Source organism: Ammodytes marinus (assembly GCF_949987685.1).
Source record: "Ammodytes marinus genome assembly, chromosome: 5".
Lineage (NCBI taxonomy): Eukaryota > Metazoa > Chordata > Actinopteri > Uranoscopiformes > Ammodytidae > Ammodytes > Ammodytes marinus.
The window spans coordinates 28,390,155-28,412,788 of record NC_137234.1 but is presented as its reverse complement, the minus strand read 5'-3'; the positions used below and the strand labels follow the sequence as shown (position 1 = coordinate 28,412,788).

General features: G+C 39.9%; 1 protein-coding gene across 1 annotated transcript; it reads right to left on the bottom strand.

Moving 5' to 3' along the window:
- Window positions 1-1,473: 1,473 nt before the first annotated feature.
- On the bottom strand, window positions 1,474-22,057 carry anpeplb (alanyl (membrane) aminopeptidase-like b). The gene is made up of 20 exons (XM_080028046.1): window positions 20,829-22,057; window positions 18,538-18,680; window positions 18,315-18,448; window positions 17,013-17,133; window positions 15,381-15,535; window positions 15,120-15,233; window positions 14,394-14,537; window positions 14,124-14,189; window positions 11,798-11,863; window positions 11,520-11,668; window positions 9,759-9,835; window positions 8,969-9,102; window positions 8,183-8,238; window positions 7,870-8,017; window positions 7,330-7,418; window positions 6,403-6,510; window positions 5,501-5,668; window positions 4,780-4,920; window positions 3,097-3,160; window positions 1,474-1,633 (listed from the first exon to the last, which is right to left on the bottom strand). Exons 1-20 carry the CDS (start codon window positions 21,407-21,409, stop codon window positions 1,490-1,492), a joined length of 2,802 nt encoding a protein of 933 aa, XP_079884172.1. The 5' UTR covers window positions 21,410-22,057; the 3' UTR covers window positions 1,474-1,489.
- Between the last annotated feature and the right edge of the window lie 577 nt (window positions 22,058-22,634).

Here is a 22,634-nt window from a genome sequence, read left to right as displayed (position 1 = left end):
TTATAACTGATGCAATGAACACAAAGAGTAAAACCAAGTTTTGATTGTAAAAAAGTTTTGGTTAATCGAAAAAAATAACAAGAAATGTATACACATATTACGGTAACACTTTACAATAAGGCTACATATATGAACTGTTAGCTAATGCTTAATAAATGCAAAGTAAATATTAATTCATTAACTAAGCATTAAAAAATGCTTAATAAGCATTAGCTAAGCATTAACTGTTATTCTTAGTAAAGGCTCAGACTAAAGTTTACAAAATATAGTTAAATAGCAATTTATTTATGTTAATATAAGTGTTAAATCGCTCTTTATTCATAGAGTGATCACTTATACAGTGTGCGCATTTCATAAAGCCGATCTCTCAGTCACCCGCTCTGCATGTAATCGCCAAATAAACTTTTCGGGGATCCCACTACTGATAACCAATCAGAAGAGAGAACGCTACAAACCGGCACCCGTCTCACTGACTGTGCATGTGCAGAGCGACAGATGGGTGAATGTGTATGCACCTACAATGGCGGAGCAGGTAAAAATCCTTCCCAATGTCTGCTTTAATTGTTTTTATCATGTTTTATCACACTTATGGATCTGAGATGATGCTAGATAACTCACTGCTTGAAGACCGCAGTGCATTAATGTGGTGACGTAGGGACGAGGGAGGGGACTGCTAACTGCAGTCAGTGACAGGAAGTTAGCTAAACTGACCGCTTACTGAACCTTTAATTAATGCCTAACCAAACATTAACTTACCGTTTATAACTAACTGTTCATGCTTAAAAAGATTTCATTAACCGTTAACTAAGCATTAAGTAACAGTTGATTCATGTACCCTTATTTGTTAAGTGTTAAGGCGCGTGTCCACCTGCGTCAAGTCATATTTTGTTCTGACGCGACGCGGTGACGTATTCGCCGCTTGGGGGCGGGGGTTTGTGGGCTGGACATTAGCTGTGACAGCGGGAAAATGTATCTCTAGATATGAAACCATAGCAACGGCAATAAACAATTTCTCGCCGCAGAGTTTCCATTGGCTGCCGCCCCACTTGTTGACGTTCTCATTTGCATAAAGTATCCAGCGAAATACTTTTTCGCCGCGCCGCTGTCGACCATTCGCCGCGACGTGCCCCATAATGCCTTGCGGTGGCGTTTCTGCCGTCTGACGTAGTTCCATAGGAAATGAATGGGCTTTGCCGTCGCGTCAGATAACTTGACGCAGGTGGACACGCGGCTTTACCCATATTACCATACTTTTAAGTTGGCAGATGCTATTTTGACTGTTTGCATTGAATATAGTGTATCAATGCAGTACACATAAACACTGATGTGACTTCAATCTGGTCTTACGTGCCACATTTGACACATGTATTGTCAGCACCTTGTATCAGTCTTATGAGTGGCACAGTCATGGTTCAAATCGTTTTGATGGGAAATACAATCTCTCATTTGGTGATCAATTCTCTGCTCCATCCATGTTTTTTAGACTCTATCAAGCCATTTGTCCTTCAAACCATTTGAGTATATTGTCTTTGTTCTGGCTGACCCACTGGATGTTGACTTTGGTTTGCTTTATGGCCTGCTCCACCGTCCATTTCACTGCATTCACGTTATAGTCCGATGCAAAACGCTTCAGCTACACACACACAGACACACACACACAAATATCATACAGTTATGTTGAGGCATTGCTATGGACGAGCACCAAAGTAAAACAAAAACACAGCAGGCCTCATAATTACGAGATATTTTCTCATAATTATGAAATGGTACGTCACAATTATGATACCGTAGAAACAGTAGCAAAATAACATAGGTTAGACAATATATAATGCTTCTTTTATTTTGGGGGGAAAGTACATACCAGCATGCAAAATACTGGGTCCTTTAAGTGAATATATCACTTGAGAAGAAATAGCATAGATGCATTGGTCTACTTAAGGCAGAAATATAGGATGTATAGTTTCAATTTCTACTAAGTATTTTGAGTGGTCCAGTCTGCTAAGGTAATTAAACATGGTCCAAGTGAAAACTGAGGGCTTGACAGGCACAACTACAGTAATGCAGGCCTTAAAAAACGGTCAATTGATTTAGTAGATTTTTTTTGCAATTTATCATATTTCCGCTATGGGATGTACAACCAAATTGGTTTGCGAACCGAATTCAAGTGAAAGACCAAAACTGAATTGAACTGATCTCACCCACAGGTATGGAGCAGCGAGAGTGCCAAATGAAACAATAAATGTGTAAAAGACAAATTCTCATATTGTCAATGTCTAACACTGGTTTGGTTGGACTTTGAAACAGGAATTTCTGTTGTTATTATTTTGTTATTTTCAGACTATAGACAGCTAATTGTTCATGTACTTTTGGTTGTTACCGAAAGCAAATGTTGCTGCAAACAGTTTTAGTCAAATTTTTTTAAATACGCCTAGAGACGAAGTATTCAAAGTGTTTATTTCCTGGTTTTTCGACAAGGGGTCCTAAAAAGCCCCGCCTACAACACTACTGCGCAAACCGTCATTTACTTAAAGGCCTACTTCACCGGTTGGAATATGAAGGTGTATTGAACTCGGAGATCCTATGAAGTATAAATGTGCAAAAAAAAAATTAAATTGGGTCATCCTAGCCTGAGAAAAGGCAGAAAGAGTGTTTTATGGTCTCACTGTCTAACCCTACATTTCTCTTTCTGTGACATCACAGAAAGAGAAAGGTAGGGTTAGACAGTCAATTTTGTTTGCACATTTATACTTCATAGGATCTCCGAGTTCAATACACCTTCATATTCCAACCGGTGAAGTAGGCCTTTAACATTTTGCCGTGTTTAGAGGAAAAACAATGACAATACGGTAATGGAAATGATGATATGGTTATAACGATAACAATATGGGAATTATAATGACAAAAGGGAGCAAAAAACACAATATTGCTTTATATTTAAATTTTTTTTACTTATTGTTTTATTTATTTCTCTTTTATTTTCTCTTTCTCTTAGACATTTATTTTTATTATTTTATTTATTTATTTGGCACTATATTGACAGACCTTTTTTTCTTCTTATTGGAGAAACGTTGACTAAAAACTATTCGACTGACTCACCTCGTCCAGTTCATATTGTGTGGAGAACCTGTTGGTAGCTCCCTCAAACGCTTCGTTTGCATTCCTGGCAGCAGAGACAGACAGATAAAAATTTTGAACAGTTTTCAGTATAAAGCCTCCACACAGTTCAACAACACCACAAACTGCCTCTCAAATGACCACCACGTTGCATCACCACCTCTTAAACAGTGCTTACAAAAACGGTACATTGTAACCTTTCTGAGGGTAGAATTTATTGCCAAAATGACACTGCAAAAAGTGTGTGTGTGTGTTTGTGCGCACGTGTTTGTGTTCTTGTGATAGTAATTCCTGTCTGTTGAGATTTTAGAGCACTTCATGCTTCTGTCTGTTGACAAGCGTTATGGCTATGCCCATTTCCTTTTCCAGCAAGACTTGGCACATGTCCATAGTGCCAAAACGACTAGTAACTGGTTAACTGACCATGGTATTACTGTGTTGATTGGCCAGACAACTCTCCTGACCTGAACCCCATAGAGAATCAATGGGCTATTGTCAAGGGGAAGATGAGACACACCAGACCAAACAATACACACAAGTAGAAGGCCACTATCAAAGCAACCTGGGCGTTTATAACACCTCAGCTGTGCCACAGGCTGTAACCTCCATGCTACGCCTCATTAATGTAATAATTCATGCAAAATAAGATCCCTGACCAAGAATTGAGTGGATTAATGAATATGCTTTTCAGAAGGCCAACATTTCTGTATTATAAATAATTTTCTTGATTGGCCTTAAGGAATATTCTAATATTTTGAGATGCTGGATTCTTGCAGCACGCTATAGGTGTCCACTAAAAAGTTGGGAAGGGTCCCAAAAAAAGTGAGAAAAGCTACACTTTTTTTGGGCCCCCCTCGTTGGGGTGTCAAACCGTCCCAAAGGCTTGGAGCTAAACACTGCCGTCTGTTGATTGGTCGACAGGATAATTTCCGTGTGAGAGCTAAACCGCTGTGTGCAGTCACCTCGGCAAGAGTAAAGAGTCATTTAGGGGAAAATGTCGACGCACAGCTCTGTTATAGTGTGGCGTTTTTCCTCTTCATTGAATTAATCAGCGGCTTCACTGTGTCCCGCTGCTACGATGTCACCGTAGTTAAGTAACTGCAGCGGCCATCACTGCTCAACGGCTCTGACCCATAGACTGTACAAACTGTGACCACTGCTATCGCTGTCCAGCATAAACCCCGCCTACAAAGTAAGGGTGATGTCGGTGGTGGAAACGCAAGCAAGATCTAGCGTTGCTGTGCTGAGCTGAACCGTGCCGACCCGAACCACACCACTCAGTGGAAACGTGGAAGGAGCTTTAAAATGCTTCAACACAAGAATTAGATTCCTTTTTAAGTTGAGAGTTCTCACAATCTAACTGCTGTGTTAGTTTGGTTTCTCCACCCTGACAAACACATGTTCCGGGGTAAACCATGAAATACTGCTTGTAAATCCCTTGAAATTAAAAAATGGCTAAATTTAATGGTTTAGCACCGACAGGAAAATACAGCCTATCATCGACCTCAAACCAAAAACACTAGCATCACGTTTTCCTTCCCAATTACATATTGGTCAAAACCCAAATACACAATCTGACATATTTGTTCGTGACTATGAAAGGGAGATGTCATCTGTAAAAACCAATAAAGGAGGCAGCAGGCATAGTCCAAAATAGCAACCTACCCTTTACTGACGTATTCCCAGTGTGCTCTGATGAAGTTCCAGACCAGCGCCTGCCCCGCCACGTTCTGGCCTATGTTGTAAATAATGTGACTCATGTCCTTCACACGTATCTTCTCAGGGTCTAAAGTGTACTCCAGGTATCTGCAAAATAAGGAAGGTTCTTCATTTAAAACAAGGCATCACAGGCAAAAATATTGTTTTTTTTTCAAGCACTGGTCAATTCTGAGATTTTTTGGGTATGTTGCTTACATGTCTACTTTCATACTACCACAAATAAAAGGCCTAAAATGCACATTTAGATGTTTATTTGACTAAATCTTGAACCAAGAAACATTTAAACTTCTAAAGCACTTGCATCAACTACACTTTTCACAATCATGCTAAGCAGTATTCTGAAGGTTACCACAGAAGGATTAGTTCAAATGTTGTCAATTGCGATAAAAAAAAAATCTTAAAAACATGACTGAAATGCATTTCTTTTTTAAATGAGATGCACATGTGTGCATAATAAGTTAGATATTGTCAAATTTGCATATTTCCCCCAAAAATATTGTTTTATTGTCAGAAATCAACTGGCCTAGTTTCATGAGAACATCTTTAAGATGTCACCCTATTCCCGTGCAGTGTCTCGCCTTGATACTTAAACTGCATGTTTTGACTAAAATGATTATTTATCGGCCACATCAGTACTTTATACATAATCGTTTTTTGTTGTGTTCACCTGTTGAGCAGCCAGATCTTCCTGGTGCAACTCAGAGCTCTGGAGAGGAGCTCTTTCTCTGAGAGGTCGCTGGTGTTCTGAGATTTCTTCCAGGCAAACTCCCACTCTTTCCTCCCGCCGGCAGCCACAGCTTGGCAGTAGATTATATGCCGCAGTTCAGGGTGGACGCTGCATCGCACACAGGCACGCAAACACACACACACACAGTTATTTCCCCATAGAACCATCTCCTTTTCAAGTTTTTAGTGGTTGTTTTGGGCTGTTTGGACTTGACATATTTCTGCCTTTCAGCATGTTTGCAGACACACTGAACATCTTCTCCCTCTGGCACATAACAATTCCATGCATGTAGGCCTACAGTATATACATGCATGTGTGATGAGGTATTGAGCACATACAGTACACACATTAAATGAGGAGTCAGTGTTTCTCCACTTTAAAGTTGCACTACAAAACTTCCCCAATTACTGATTTCAAAAGGCTGCAGAGTAAGGCACTGTAAATACAGTATGTAGGACTAGGATCAGTTAAGAGGACATTGTATGAATAGGATGATGATCCAAATTGGTCACCAGATAAGGATTGCATTGCATTTTAACTTAACAATCCTGCAAAGTGCAAGTTTAAAGATAAGAAGCTCAGTGCATAGTGGTAACAACAGCCACAGTACAGTTAACACTAAAATGTTATTAGGTGACACCTACCTTTACTACATCCCTGCTGGAAGGTAAAGCTACAGAATACAATGACAGCTTTTGCAATGAGAGCATTTATTATTTATTTGGATGGTTAAAGTATTATAGGCAAGTTGTGGAGGATTCAGAACATATGAGGTAGAAAAGTAATGTTAAGTTCAAATTCTAAATGATATACTGTATATACTCATACAGAAATGTTCATACTTGTTAGTGCCGTTGTTCATCCAGTCGGCGAACATCTTTGTAGCCATCGCTATGCATTCTGGGAGTCCATTGGAACATGCAACCTCTATGGCAACGAGCCAGATGTGCCTTGGAATGAAGAACAGTTTCATTTAAAAAGGTCTTAAATGGCATTAAAGGTTGAGTGGTATGTGTTTTGAAGAAAACTGAAAGAGGCTGTTAAAAACGCAAGTAAGTGCATCTTGAATTGGGATTATTTTGTCAATACTTCACGTCTTCTTTTGTGTTTTTGCCACATGGGTGTAGCCGAACACATAGCAAAGTATTCAAAAGTGTTATTAAAAGGCAGGGCACGTTTATTTATACAGCACATTTCAGACTCGAAAATAAATGAAAGTACAATATAAACAAGTGAATTGTTAGTAATCACTAAGTGGTCTGCTAGTATCTCTGTTGAAAGGTAAAAAAAAATTGATTGCTTGAGAGCTTTGTAACTACATTGTTGCCCTGTAAATCGTTTTCTAATGTTTATTTTGTAGCGTGAACATGAATATTTTAAAGATAGATACAGAAGAATCATGCAATTGAGTTTTAACTTCATTGCATCTTGCATTTGAAATAACCCCCCTGACTTCTTTGCGTGTGGCGGTGGTTCCATGCACCAAGCAGCAGCACACAGCGTATTGGAATGGCGGTCATGTCTACAAACCATGACGTGTGAGCCAACAACGCCAGCTCGCACATCTGTTCTTAATTGGCACTTTTGAAACTGGACTGTGTGAGTTTGTTAAAAAAAGAAAAAGAAAATTGAAACTGGAAACATGTGTGACTCTGCTGGAGCATTAACTTGAGGAACTAAATCTGTGCAAAAAAACGACAAAATTGTTAAGAACCACGAGGGATCAGTAAAAAAAAAATAATAATAAAAAAATCTATTTTTTTTCTTACCGTAAGGAGTAGTCCTCTGGGACTAGTGAAACGTCTGTGTCATTTCCGAAGAAGTCGTACAAGCCCTTAACCTGTTGCTGGAGGTAGGCCTGTGGGGAAAGAGTGGTTTCCAGGAACACACACAGTAGTATATAACATATTTTACTGCACATCTGTCCATGTTCTGATAGGGGGGATGTGCATACACATTTCACACCAGCGGTCGATCACATTCCCTCTCTTAAATCCACTATCCACTACGGGCCAATTAAAGGTGCTACGAGGAACTTTTAAATATTTCTGAAACAGTCTCATTTTTCTTCTGATGATCATAAATTACGTATTTTTTTTCTTTTTATATTAATGTCATGGGTATGCTCACCGAAGAACTACAGCTGGCGTAGTAAAAAAAAAACAGTACCGCTTTTGTCCAAATGGGCTGCTAGAATCAACACAAACTAAAAGATCCCCTTAGCACCTTTGATAAGTTGGTGAAGTAATACATACGAGATACATTTTTGTTTTCTTTTTGGAATATCACAAGTTCAAAGTGACACGTGCCTGCATGGGTCCATACACCTCGGAGCGCTCCAGCATCCTGACTGTGTAGGCCAGGTGGTCCACTGCGGTTTTCCAGGGAAGGTGCGCTCTGTCGTTCCGAAGAAAGCGGGTTGTATTCAGAGCCAGAGTCAGGTCCACAACGTTGGCCCTGAAGGGAAACCCCCCACACAGATTGGATTTGTTAAGATCAGGGTGTGTGCAAATGATGAGACACACCAGAATCACACCTATATTTCACACCTTATGTGTCACAGTACGAAACAGAAAAGTGGAAATTGGCAGCAGTCTGGATCAACAGAATCCAAGTGGTTACCTGGCCAGATTAAATGCATCATCAATGAGCTGGGCTCTGTTCAAGACTGGGATCCGCTACAAAAAAACAAAAAGAGAGAGATGAGGGACAGTAGGCATCTCAATTTACGAAGATGGCAGAAGAGACAGCAGAAAAGCTAAATTTGTATAATTCTGGCCACATGATTTATCAGCACTTGGAAACGTTCAAGGAAAGAGGCAAAAATAATAACTAAGTATAACTTTTCACAGAAACATTTGTGTTTTATTTCTATTTCCTCCCTAGGTTTGTATGGTCAAATCCAGTTCTATGTCATTGGTTTTTCTTAAGCCACATCATTCGGCTGCCAGTCTGACTCTTGACAGGAAACAATTTGTCTTTCTATCCAACAAAGGAGATCCTCTCCTCACAAATATGAAAAGGCAGCATTTGAGGACGCCTTTATTGTTGCTCATAACAAAAGGCCTCCAGTCAATTTTTAAAAAACAATCGGGTCTTTGCATGCAAATGTGTGTGGTAACTAAACCAAAAACAAAAGAGTAGTTATATCTTCACAATATATTTCATGTTTCAGTTGTTCACTTACCAACAGAGGAAGGAAACAATCTAATGTTTAGTCGATATTTAGTCTGCCAAGAACTCCAAAAACATCAGGGAACAACTTGTTGTACTTTTTCGACAATTTCTTGTAAAAGAGCGGCTTGTATTCATGACCTTATGCAGTCAAATGAACTGTTCCTACGTGGGAAAATTTGTATTGGGCTCATTTCAGTGATTGTCTATCTCATTCTCTGGCTCGGTACTCACATGTGGGTCTTTCTCCAGCTGAGTGAGGAGGCGTTGCCAGTTCTCAGGGTTGTAATTGACTCTGTAAAATCCAGTGCAGTTGACGTTCGCCAGAATCCACTCGCCACTCTTAGACATTAATTCGTCCTTCTTTACTGTTCAAATGGGGCCAGATGTTGGTCAAAGGTTAAGTCATACTTTAATCGATCAATCAAACTTGTATCATAGCCCAATTATACACAGAAAATGCCTCAAAGGGCAAAAAAAATATAAACAAAAACACCACAAACCATATACAATCAAGAGAAATGACCTCATATAAAAGCATTATGAACAAAAAATATGACATAAATAAAAATGATACTCACAGGGACTCATTACATTTTGGGGTTGATCTACTAAACGTTTGCGTGTATAAAAATGTGCGATAAAGGGATTTCACCCGCAAAAAAAAAACGTTCAAGCTGATCTACTTTTACGTTTGCTCACTGAGGATTGTGTGTCAAATAACATGCGCTGTCCATTTACTACCTTTGCCTCAATGAAAATGCAAAATCAGGCGTTTCTTCCCGAGTGCCCAAAATAGGCTATGGGAGGCGTACTGTAGATGCAAAAAGGTTTATCAAGCACACACACACTGTGATTTACAAAGCCTGAAAATAATTGTGGTGGTTGTGATTGGGTACTTATTTAAAATGTTTGAAAAGCAGGTGTTAAACTGTTGGATAAAGATACAGAGAACATGTCGAGCAAAACTAACGGCGGTTTGTATGAAAAACAAAACCTTGTGTGTTGTTGTATATTCTGTTACCTGTGCCGTTGGTTTCCAACATGACAAATGAATGAGATGTTTCTGACATGACTCGGATCGGGACGTACCACCATAGACTTAACAGACAGAAAAACAAGTAGACAGAGAACAGTGTGGGTAAGTACATGGTAGGATAAAGCCAGGATGATCCAAGATATAATTATTTGATATTCTATACAGTCAGCGATGAGGAGTAAAAATAACAACCTACAAAGAAAGCCTTTTTAGTAGAAGGTGACATGAATATATGCAGCATCTAATCTGCTTTAAAGGTCGCATATTATGCTTCATTTCAGGTTCAAAATTACATTTCTCACTGTGCCATTGCTGAATCTGCTCTTTTCACCCTCCGTCTAAAACGCTTCGTTTTAGAGCCTGTCTCTTTAAGCCCCGCCTTCCAAAAAGCCCAGTCTGCTCTGATTTGCCCTGGATCTAACTGCCGGTTTGAATCGAACTGCCAGTTGGATTCAGGGGTATCATTACAGGGGAGATAAGTCTTACTGGGCCTTTTGAACACATTTTTTCAGAAAAGTGGAGGTGGAGAAAAAGAGAGTGTTGTTTTTACACATATTTCTGAAGTCTCTATACACACCAGGGACCCATATTAATGTTGAAAAAACTTGACAAAGTGCATTAAGCATAATAGGTGACCTTTAAGATATTTGCAATGCCGTAATGTGGAAGCCAGAGCTGTTATGGTCTGGATGTTGCCGAAAAAAAACTCAAAAGCATGTCGGATTACATTTTTGTGAAACTCAACTGTGGCAGTGTTAAAGACATAGTTACAAAACATTATTTCAAAACATTCCTTATGGCCAAAGGCTGTAATCTGCTGTAATCAGCATGAGTAAAGTCATGGCGGCCTCACTGTTATTTTTGCCAAATGAAACAGACACAAGAATCAGACTCTTTAATTATTCAGTGACACTGATCTCAGAGGGAGTTGGATAATACCAAGTGATGGAGTCGCCAGAGAACAGATTTATGATCCACCCTTGGCTTTTGTCTAATACTAGCAAGCATGGTTAAGATCACACTTAAGATGTGAAATTCCAATTCTGAGTACTGGAGGAGGAAGTCTTAATTTTAAACCATTGTTGACTACATGTTTTCTTGTTATATCCCCCCCCCCCCTCCCCCCTCAGTCCTAACTTCAAGTCGACATGCCAACAAGTGACAACAGCATCTAAGCTTTACAGAATTGAAAGGTGAGCTTTGACACGGTCCTTCTAACTGGTGTTTAATGTCGACCACTCTCTCAATCTGTGCAATCAATAACCGCAAGGTATTAAATTACATTATTTTATTACATTGTCCTCCAAAGTAATACTTATTATACTTTAAGCTCTGTTTTGTCCTTAACCAACTCCTGCAGGGGAAGTGTGAGTCTTTAGCCATTTCATTCTAGCCACTACATTTAAAAGCCGTGCGGTGGTGTATGGTTCTTTTATCAGAGCTTTTTCACTGCTGCGTCTAGCAACGACATTGATGAGAGCTGTAAGACTGAACCAAAACCGTTTACATGTTTGATCATAAATGAGATGTAAAATGAGACAATCAGTGCGAAAATGCTATTTTAACATGGTTTTTCTTAATCCCTTTGTCCGCTCACCCAGGAACAACTGCTGGCGTCGTAAAAACACTAACGTTTTTTGCCCAAAGGGGCCGCTAGAATGAACACAAACTGAAAGTTCCACGTAGCCACTTTTAAATAAACTGTGAATTATGAGTGCACTGAAGCAATGTCTATTTAGCACATACCTAGATTCGGAAGAGTGTTTATACATGAAACGCTTCTGGTGGATTTCTCCATTGGTAGTGTTGATGGTGATGATGGGATAGCCACTTTGTTTTGTCCAGGGGTCCATTACCCTGGCAACTTTAGTGAGACCATTTTCCTCATCTACGGCCTGCAAACATAGCACAGGTGGGTTTATATGTAATGATATAACTACCATTATTACGAAAAAATACACAGGTACTGTCATCATTTTCATTAAGAACCTGTGACAAAGAAAACACCTAATTTTAGACTTCACCTTTTGAATGTATTCCCAGAGGTCGTTCTGGTCAACGTTTCTATTCTTAAACTCAGACAGGTACATCTAACACAAAATGAGAGATAACAAGGGAGAGAGAGAGAGAGATAGAGGTAATGGTTAAAGGTAACATACAGTATTATGCACATTTTCAGGTTACAATTTTTATTTTGAGCTTCTAGTAGTTTTCATGGTGGAGTGTCCAATAATGCTCAAAATGTCATTGCTAATTCTCCTCTGTTCAGCCTGCCTCTTTAAGCATCCGCCTTCCAAAAAGTCTGTTCCGGTTGCCCTAATTCTAACTGCCAGTTAGATGTATGATATCATAAGGGGAGAAGGCACGAACCAGCCCCCCCCCCCCCCTTTACCAACCTAACCTAACCTCAGAGAAATTCACTGGGGTTTTTAAACACAGGTTTTCAGGAAGGTGGAGGTGACAAAATGGAGAGATAGTTTTCTTTCTCATACTTTGGGAGTCTTTAGTCACCAAGAAGAAGTGCAGTTTGCATAATAGGTGACCTTTAACACAGTTTTGTCCGTTTGCGTTATAATTATTTATTGATTATTCTATGCAGGAGGGAAACATTGAACTCAGAAACAATGTTGAGAGCTGGGACATGTGTTTGGCTTAAGACAGTTTTTCTGTCATTTTGTGGCCGGTCTCGAAGGACAATGATGGATGTTGTAGGTCAGGACTCAGCAGGGGGAGTGTTTCTCAATCCTGCACCTGCCTGCTCCTTCCCCACGGGGTTAATATGACACCCTCATTGATTTAGCTCCAGGCAGTTGGAACTACGAGTGGACACATCATTTGGTATACACGAGTGAACCTGTTTTTAATTTGTCTTTCCCGATGGCCACAGACATAAACCAGATGTGGGAATGTGGGACTTCAGAGCAGCAGTGATGGTGTTATTGTCATCAGATCAGGTCAGGTCAGTGAATAGACGCACGTGGAATGAAACACACTTAGTACACTGCGACTGTCAGTTAGGACAATAAACCTACATTTTTATTCCAAAATCTTATTTGTGAAAGTCAACTCCTGACTCATCATTATCTGTCTAACCTTTTTGTAATTTGGGCTCTATTCCAGACTACATTCCCTTCAGTCGGCACTGTTAAGCCAGTTTGCTATTGGTCAACTATAGGCAATATTGTGTGTCACCATTTCACCAAAGTTGACAACGCAAGAAAACATTGGTGGCAATTTTCCTTTGAAACTAATGATCCTAATGAGAAGAAAAATAGATTTTGACGCAAGATTTTGCTGTTTCAGATACCATTATCTGAAACAGTCATTGGAGCAGTTTCAACAAGAACTGAGCATACTAAACTTCATGAAGGTAGGACTTATTGTCGGGATGTTGTGTTAGAAATGTTATTGAGTTGTATTAGTTTTACGATGTACCAGGTATACCTAATTAAATAATCAAAGCATTATAAAGTATAATAGGGCAAACTAATCCAATCACTTCTCCTTGCTCACCAAAGGATCATGACACCACATGTTGAAACCACTTGTCAGATTTTCCCTTATTAATTCTGTATAATGTTGAAACATTAGGCATTTATTTTGTTGTGAATAATGCTAATCAAGTATTGGAATGTCTTTTGTTGTCTTCTGATGGTTGACTATCTGTTTTTATTGAGATGATTATGAGGATACGATGTCAGACAGTGAGCCGATTCTGGAGCTGGGAAGGGTGAACATTTTTTAACCGCAAAAACTACAAATTATTTTGTGGATAGGTTAATTTTATTCATTAATTTTCATTTTTTTTTATTCAATAAACGCGTGAATAATGGCAATGAGAATGTGGGAATGCGCGTTGATTTACGCACCGCTCCTAACACAGCATGTTCTTTAAAAAAGCTGTGTGTGCCAATATTTCTGGCGCCACTTATGGCCAACCCAAATCTCTGAGAGCGAAAGTGAATCCTTTACTTTGATGGTTGCATGCAGTTTGCTTTTCTTTTTCTTGGTTGCATTCAGGAAATCCTTAATTGAAGAGGGCGAGCGAGGCATACCCGATATCATTAAGGGCTTATGTGATTTTAAAGCAGGCTTTTCTTTGCCCCAATTAAGGCATCAAATTAGAAAACTTTGCGGTGCGCTTTCTCTGCCTGCTCCACCCGTGTCGTAAATCATGTCATCTGGTGAGCTGTGAAATTGTTAAGAGGATGCGTCTGCTCTGAAAAAATAAACAACTTTGCCAGGAGGACACTGCACTTGGGTCTGCCCTAAGCACAAACGAGGGCCTCACTTAACTTGGGACAGCCCCGATTTCAGCCCATCTGAATGAGGTTAATAGTTAAGGCTTACTTTGACACCTTTGTTGAACACCCTTTCCTCCACGGTGTCGGCCAACATTCTCAGCACACACGACCCCTACGGAGTGAGTGTACAGCAAATACATGTTAACGTCTATATTCATGGTGCAGTGATATGGACGCAAATACAACAACAACAACAAAAAACAATACAGACATCTCTTGACCACCTTAACTCTTCGGTATAGACCCCATGGCTGTGGAAGCCCCAACTCTTGTTATTTTGAGACATGATGTGTACTCATTGATTCATTGACTCTACCTTACAGTAGGTTATAGTATCAAACAGGAACATTATCTCATAAGTGGTCTGGACATCTTGAGACGGAGCTCTGAGAGGACGGGATGAATCCAGAGCGTCCTCCTCAAACGCAGCGTGGAATTCGCCGAAGAAGTTTCTGTCTCCCTGAAGGAAGCAAATACAGACAATACGTGAAGACATTTTTCTCCTAGTCTAAACTTATCTCTCTTGTTTACAGCTGTATATCAAATTGTACCTTTCTGTATACATTCAAGGCCGCCATTGTAAATAAGAAACTGTTCTTAATGACTTGTAGAAATAAAAAGTGAAAAAATTATAATAATCTAAATACAAATAATAATAATAATAATAATAATAATAATAATAATAATAATAATAATAATAATTCTTATAATAATAATAATTATTATTATTATTAATATTATTATTATTAATATTATTATTATTATTATTATTATTATTATTATTATTATTATTATTATTATTATTATTATTATTATTGTTTTTGGAGCCAGGAGTAAGAACATTTGAGAGCAACATAATAATAATAATAATAATACATTTTATTTCGAGGCGCCTTTCAAAAGCTCTCAAGGTCGCCTTACATTCAAAGAATTCAATAACATACAGTATACTGTTTAAAAGCAGGTGTCTAAATGGTTATATGTATATACAGACAAAAAAAATCTACCAAGCAGTCAGTGAACCTTCTGAGCGAAACTTAACTATGTTAAACGTTGGCTCCACGTGGTCCACTGCGAGACTTGACATGTAGCTGGCAAAGCCCTCGTTCAGCCAAATTTCGTTCCACCACTTCATTGTCACCAGATTTCCAAACCACTAAAAAAAACAGAAAAAGAGAACATGTGTCAACTTGAGTCTGTCAATTGCTGGATGCTCTATAATCTAAAAAATTTCTCATATCATAACATTGTTTTTGCCGCACAAAGACTTTCCCCCCCCCCCCCCCCCCCCCCCCTTTCTGACCTGGTGTGCCAGTTCATGTGCGATGATATTGGCGATGGCTTCCTTGTGCAACACTGAGGTCACTCCTTCCTCATAGAGCAGCATTTCCTCCTGGTATGTGATCAGACCCCAGTTTTCCATTGCTGCAGGACCCAAGTCTGGCAATGCAATTTGATCTGGAGAAATCGTATATAGAGATATATGAACAGATAATCAAATTATTTACTGTAGGGGAGAACGGGGGAATCTGAGGCATCGGGTAATGTGAGCCGCCCCCTGTATCTAGGCAATGGAAAACATTTGTGGTCATGTGAGATATATGTTTTCAAGCCCCTCTCATTTCCCCATGGCCCTGAAAGAGAGGACCTCATGGTGCTGTGGTAAGCATGTTTTTTTCACCAAAATAGGTATTTTGCATGTAAAAGTAAATTTTCTTGCTGTCAACTTAATCAACTGTTGTGCCAAAGCAAATGTATTCACGTAGAAAAACTTCTATCAAACGTGTTGATGAACTACCAACATATGAAACCATGTGATGCTGATAACTGAAGATTAGCCTGAAATGCTAAGAGAGGTAGTTTTTTTCTCAAATTGTGGTGGTGGGGGAAAGTGAGCCAAATGCTGTGGGGAAAAGTGAGCCACTGTCTCACTTTCCCCCACCATGAGGCACAAGTTAAGTTTAGTCTTAAACATATTTTAATGTAATATTGTTAACATATGTTTTATTTTAATGTCATACACATTGTAGAAAAGCCATCATGCCAAGGAAATACACCAGGAAGACGACCTGGGGCAACCACACGGAAAGAGCACCTTCTCATCTTTCCCTGTAACCTTCAGGGCTGGAATGTAGAGTAGGCCTAGTTGTAGAGTATGACAGGCTGATGTTATAATCCAGTTGGGTCTTCTCCTGTGTTCTGAGTCCCAGGCTGTTCTCGCTGGTTCTGATTTTCCTATGCTTTGACCCCCAGACACTAGCTGGCTCTAAGGGTCCTGTGTTCTGACCCCCAGACTGTGTTCTAATCTCACTGGTTCTATCTTTAATTTGAATCTTATTAAAACCTTTTGAATTATAATATGTTGTATTTGATTTTGTTCAGAGTTACTTTCAAGTGTTTAGAAAATTAGCTTTGCTTAATTGACCAAACCCCATCATTCTTTTACTAGTCCGACATTAGTTCTGGAATGTGTGGCTAGCTTTCAGGATTCTTACTGTTACAATATGTGTTGTTATGGTAGTTTCAGAGTGGAAAAAGTAAGTGGATCAGTTTACCCCACAGCTGGGGTAAAGTGAGCCACATGACAACTTTTTTAAAAACAATCATATTTTCACTGCCATTTCTCTTGAACAAATTCTGCTAATGCCCATTTCTAGGAAACATCATGAATTAATGGGAAATGTGTAAATTTGAGTGATAAATCATTTTAGCTCCCTTAGAGGGGAGCAAATGTAAAAAGTGGCTCAGATTACCCCGTTCTCCCCTACATACATTTACTTTCCCAGAAAGTATGGCGTCCTGGCAAGAGCAACCAGAGTCGCTGATAAAATGTTACCTATTTCCAACAAAAAACTGTTTGTAAAAAATGTATTTAAATTTTTTCCTAAAACGTATCTATTAGAATACGAACCCGTTTATCGTTGCTATGTCTTACCTAGCTTTTTCAGTTGGTAGTTGCTTCCGAGGTAAGTCTCGTAGAAGGTGAGAATGTTCCCGGTGATGTTGGCTGCATATTGAGTGTGTCCTGCTGCAGTGGCGTTAGGACGGGCAAATGTCTGGATGAACAGGACGCAGTGGTAAGATAAAGCACAGAAGATGCGGTCCTTCATATTTTGGCCAGGAAACATGACAAGGAGTAGTTAGTAGGCTACAGAAGCCAAGAACGGCCATAATTACAATCCCGTGTTAATGCGCTTATTTTGTGATAACCAGTGAATGATCTCCAGGAAACAAAGCTTGTTTGTCATGATGAGGAGAAATGAAAAAGTCTGTTTCTTAGATCTAGTTACCTAGATTATTAAATGCTGTTATCTCAAGATCACCAACCAGTTATCTTGTTATGGTAAGTAAACAAATGTTAACTCAAGAAAACGATTGTTATCACAAAAGGTTGTTTCCTCTTATTATGCCTCGTCTACACTGAGGAGTGAGGTTCGGGTCTGCACGGTAACCCTAGATCTGGGTTGTGTTTCTATTGCTGACTCCCCATTTAGGCCGGGTTTATGCCGGACGGTGTAGGCCTATAGATACAGTTTATGGGTCAGAGCTGTTGAACGTAGCTGGCCGCGGCAGCTACGAAGCTATGGTCCCATAATAGCAGTAGACGACTGATTAATTCAATGAAGAGGAAAAACAATTAACAAAGGGATGCAATCCGACATTTTTTCGCTAAACACAAGGCTGTAATGATACTGTCTTGCCAATCAATGGACTGCAGTGTGTAGCTCCACCCCCTTTGGGACGGCTTGGTACCCCAACGGAAGGGTCCCAAAAATAGGTGCGGCTCGGCTTGTTTATTTTGGAGCCTTTCCCAAACTTTTGACAGTCGAAACACAAATGAATCCATGCAGAGACACACTGAACCAAACCCCAACGCTCAGTAGAAAAGAGGCATTACTAACAATATTAGTTGAGGTTTCCAATATAACTTATAACATAAAAAAGGCCCTTCATTTTCCTCAAGATCATGAAGTAAATAACCCCCTTATCCCAAGATAATGGGAAATACAAATATTTTAAGGCAAGGCCATTCTTTTCGTAAGTTAGTTAGCTGCATTGTATATTGGAAAGGCATTTGATACCCTACCAAAACTCTTGGCAGAAGTAACACTTTCCAGTTATCCTCATATCAAAAGTTGACTGGCAAAGATTACAGTCACAATTTCCACTGCAGTCAACCAAAACAACCTTACAGTGTTACATTGAATTCATCATAAATCTACAGACGCACACGTACATTAATTTCCACACGCTCATGTGGGGAAGGGGTTGACGTGAACTCGGAAACTGCGATGGCAAACAAGTACGTCGACATCTTCGGCGTCGAATGAAAACTAGTGTATTGCCAGTCATCGTTTAGAATATTGGATTCTGAGAGAGTGGAAATGAGGCAGTGTAAGTTATCACTGTGCATCTTTTGATTGCTCAACGAACAGTAGGCCAGTTTTTTTTTCTTTCACCTAACATTTGACCATTTGCTAGAGCTGTGGTGTTTCGCGGGTGAATGATGGTCACATCAAACACGGCCTTCATGTCTGGCTCATCGAAACAGGGAAAGAGGCCCCTGGTTCCTGTTGGTTCCATATTGGTGGCGACAAGGTATCTATAAATACAAAATGAATATTATTTGTTTAATCATCAGGTGTTTACTGAAGAAACACTGGATGGAAAAGTAATGAGGTAGCAATGTTGGTATCATAGAGAAAATGTGATGCACAAGGTTAAAGGTGCACTATGTAACTTTGGGTGTGTCAGAGAAGTGAAAATGTTCTAAGGTATATTCTCATAACTGAATAAACAAACTTTCCTCAAAGTGAAATTGGATCCCTGGAACACTGTTTGAAATACAACAGCTACATGAAAAGTAAGTTTTACTGTTTTTGTTTAAAGTAGCAGGGCCCAGTTTTGTTTACTCACAAATTATAGTCTTATGTTTGAGTTCAGGTGCAACAGAATTAATTCTAGAGTATATAGGCTGTGACGTTTTGTGAACGAAGTGCAGGCTCTGCAAATGTAAAATAAAAAATAAAAATTAAATCCCCTTCCCATGAAACTGCATAGTGCACCTTTAAAAACATTGACTGCTTTGCAAATGTTTGTGTGTGTCTTTCAAATACAGGTGCCCACTTTGTGTCCACAAACATTTTAACCCAAACACACAGGAATGTACAGATTGTAGAGAGATGCATACCAAAGCCAGTGTCAGACCACTGAGCAACATCAGTGACCAGTACCAGTATTATTTGGTCTATTAATTTATAAAGGTGTAAATGAATGTGAAAAATAAGCAGATGACATGAGTGATAAGAGGGATATCCTGTTCCTGAAAGATTTACAGAACCGAGTAAATAATGAGACAGACTGTGTGTGTGTGTGTGTGTGTGTGTGTGTGTGTGTCAAGTCAACCCACACTTTGGGAACAGTGCATTTGTGAGGAAAGACGTCAGTATTTGTATACGCGTTTAGTGTTCTTTTACCCCATGGGCCTGCCACGACCGATTTACCAATTACAGTAATTTGATTAATGCGACAGTAGCTAACAATGGCACCAAAGCAGTTTGATTACTAGGATAAATTGGGCTTCTTACTCCTTTTAAAAAAGTGAAAACTAAACTCTTAAAAGCGGATGGATTAACCACAGCTCCTAAACTATAGCCCACTCTGTTTTTATAAGACTGCAAACACATCTGATCTTTATCTGGTTTTCATTAAAGACTCACTGACTCAAATCCAGATGTATTTGTACTATGATTACTTTTTGGCTTGGTGTGGTTTATTTTTCAGTTTTTTAGCAACTCAAATTTCAGTCAGTTGGCCAACTTTGTTTTATAAGCTGGACTCGTTACCGGAACAAAGAGTTGAGTCATCTCTTTGTCACTTCTATGGAAGTGGTTAGACTGATGTGTATATTGAGCACAGTGTGTTAGACCTCGCAGCTTCAATGTGTGCATAAAAAAACATGTTAGAAATGTAAGCTGGCTGCTTGTTCGATTTCCGTGTGACAGAGCTGGGCTATAATTATAGTAATGTAACAAGTTATGTAACTACTGTTGATTAATGAGTTATTGGTTACAGTGCAATGATTTGGACTGATTGGGAAGCAACATTTTGGATTGGAGGTTTGTTGATTTATCATCATACGTCTAAAGACTAACAACACAGAGCTTTTGAAGATGTCAAACAAGAAGGCAATTCTTCTTCAATGCAAATAACACCACCATACTTTCACTCGGGGAAACTGTCTCAATTGCACTGTAATGGCAGCGTTGTATAAAGGACCTCAAGGGACATGGACATTGAAATAGAGCATTTCTTTATTGAATAACTAAATACACAAAAAACAAGAATTAATAAATTGGTTTACAAATTCATTCATTAATAAATTATCAAAAAGAGGAACTATAGAAGATTTTACAAATGAAACTTTAAAACAGTAGATAAAAACATGGATGAAATTCTATTAATAAGAATATTTAAAAAACAAGCATTGAATTCACAAACTATTAAATGTCCATTGAGGTCCTCCATATGGATGCTGGAGAGCAACATGTGGACATCATTTATAGAAAAGCACGAGTCTTTTCATTTAATTTTGTGAGGCACTTAACAATTCCTATAGAATAGTTAAACGGGGGATACTCTTTCTGACTGGAATACTCATTATTTCTAGGATACTTGGAAATACACTAGAAAAAAAAATTCCACACACAAAGCTTTACACTTACAACTGTTTTTGTGGTCGTGTGCTTACCTTTCTGTAGTGTTATCACCTTCACCAGCTGGTTGACCTTCAACATATGAGCTCACATACAGCCCTTCTAGATTGTCTAATATTGGTGCCCCGAAAGCATGAAACAAAGTGTAGTTTCGTCCAGCCTCCAGGACATCGTTCAACTGGATCTCTAGGAAGCTGCTTTCGTCTTGGTTTTTCTTCACCGCTGAAATGCCTATCGTTTGGTTTGTGTCTTGGTCCCTCACCACTGGTGGACCCATGGAAAGCTGCAGGTCCCTATTGTGGAGGAGGATGGTGCTAGTGGTCTCGACACAGCGAAAGCTCACAGTAAAGTTCCCTACTAAGAACATCAACTCGTGCATGGGACTGGTTCCGTTTGCTGCCGGGTCGATTCGGGTGGAGAAGTAAGGCTGGAGAAAGACCTTGTAGTGGTGAGGCACGAGATTCCTCGGCAGCCGTGGTGCCCTGGTGGTCGGGTTCAAGTTGAAGATCTCAGCCCTGTACACGATGAGCACTGTGACAACGCTGGCCAACGCAAAGACGGAAAGGACAACCAAGGCAGCGACCGGAGCCTTGGATGTGAAGGCCACTTTGGGCATGGTGACCGCTTCTTAAGTCCCGAATGGTCCCTTTTCAATCGACTGGTAGAGATGAGTCCAATGAGGTCCCACAGAGCATGTATGCCTCTCTCTGGTGCCCAATCACTGATCTGTTTCACGTGAAAGTAACCTCCTTCTCTCTGTTAAACAGGGCTTAGCAATGAAGGGTCTGAATCGTAAGATAAAGCATTAACTTGGGGAATTGCCGAAGGAGTGTGAAGAGGGCGATGTTCATTGGTCTCGTTTGAAATGATCAGATTGTGCTCTAAAACATCTGGTGGTGGTTACTGTGGTCTCCCCACTAATGCAAGGGTTAGGTAAACCTCGGGGAACACTGCACTGTCGAGCCCATCACACGCACACACACACCCACACACTTGCTCAAATTCCCTTCCTATGAATCCATAGCACACGCTGCCTGAAACATCATAAACACACATGCCTCGCTGGACACAAGAGCTGCCGGAGGGTGAAGATCAGCGTCATTGCTCCTGATTGCAGGTAAAGGTGTCCCAAGGGTCCAAGATCCAGTGACATTTCCCCCCCAACACCAGGGGTCAGATGATGGCTTTCCAAAGATACAAGATCAGGACAGAATCAGATCCTGAAGGACTTTGTAAAGATACAAGTCTAAACAGATCCCGCACAACGGACACACCACCGACAAAATATGGAAACATATGATGTGAGGAGTGCAGAGTAGGCTGGATTAGAAAGGAGGGGGGAAATAGAGGAGGAGAATGGAGAAGAGAGTGATTTTTGCAACTCACTAACTTGGCTGGAAAGCCCCCCAACCTGCATGGAATCCACAACCACCATGACCACAACACAAACATTCCTCCCCTCAGGAGAGGGAACACGGGGAGATAAATAGGCACCATGAGAACAATGTAGGAACAGAGAGGGTCTAGGTGGGTGCGGCGCTGGTAATTTGTGCTGAGAACAGATGTTCCCGTTGCAGAGTGGAGGAGATCAAACCGAGGCCGAAGTCGTGAAACACTCAAAATGGTGCAACAACCAAGGACAGTCTTTGCCGCAGGGTGACAGGTGGAGGAGAGGTCACCTGAGCCCGCATTCCTGTTTCACATAATATGTGTTTACTCCAATTAATGGGCTGCTAGAGACATCAGCATGCTGTTTATGACAGGTGTGAGAACACCCATTTGCTTTCAAGCATTTATCGAATAAACTTCTTATTAAATTCCATGTATTGAGTCACAGAGAA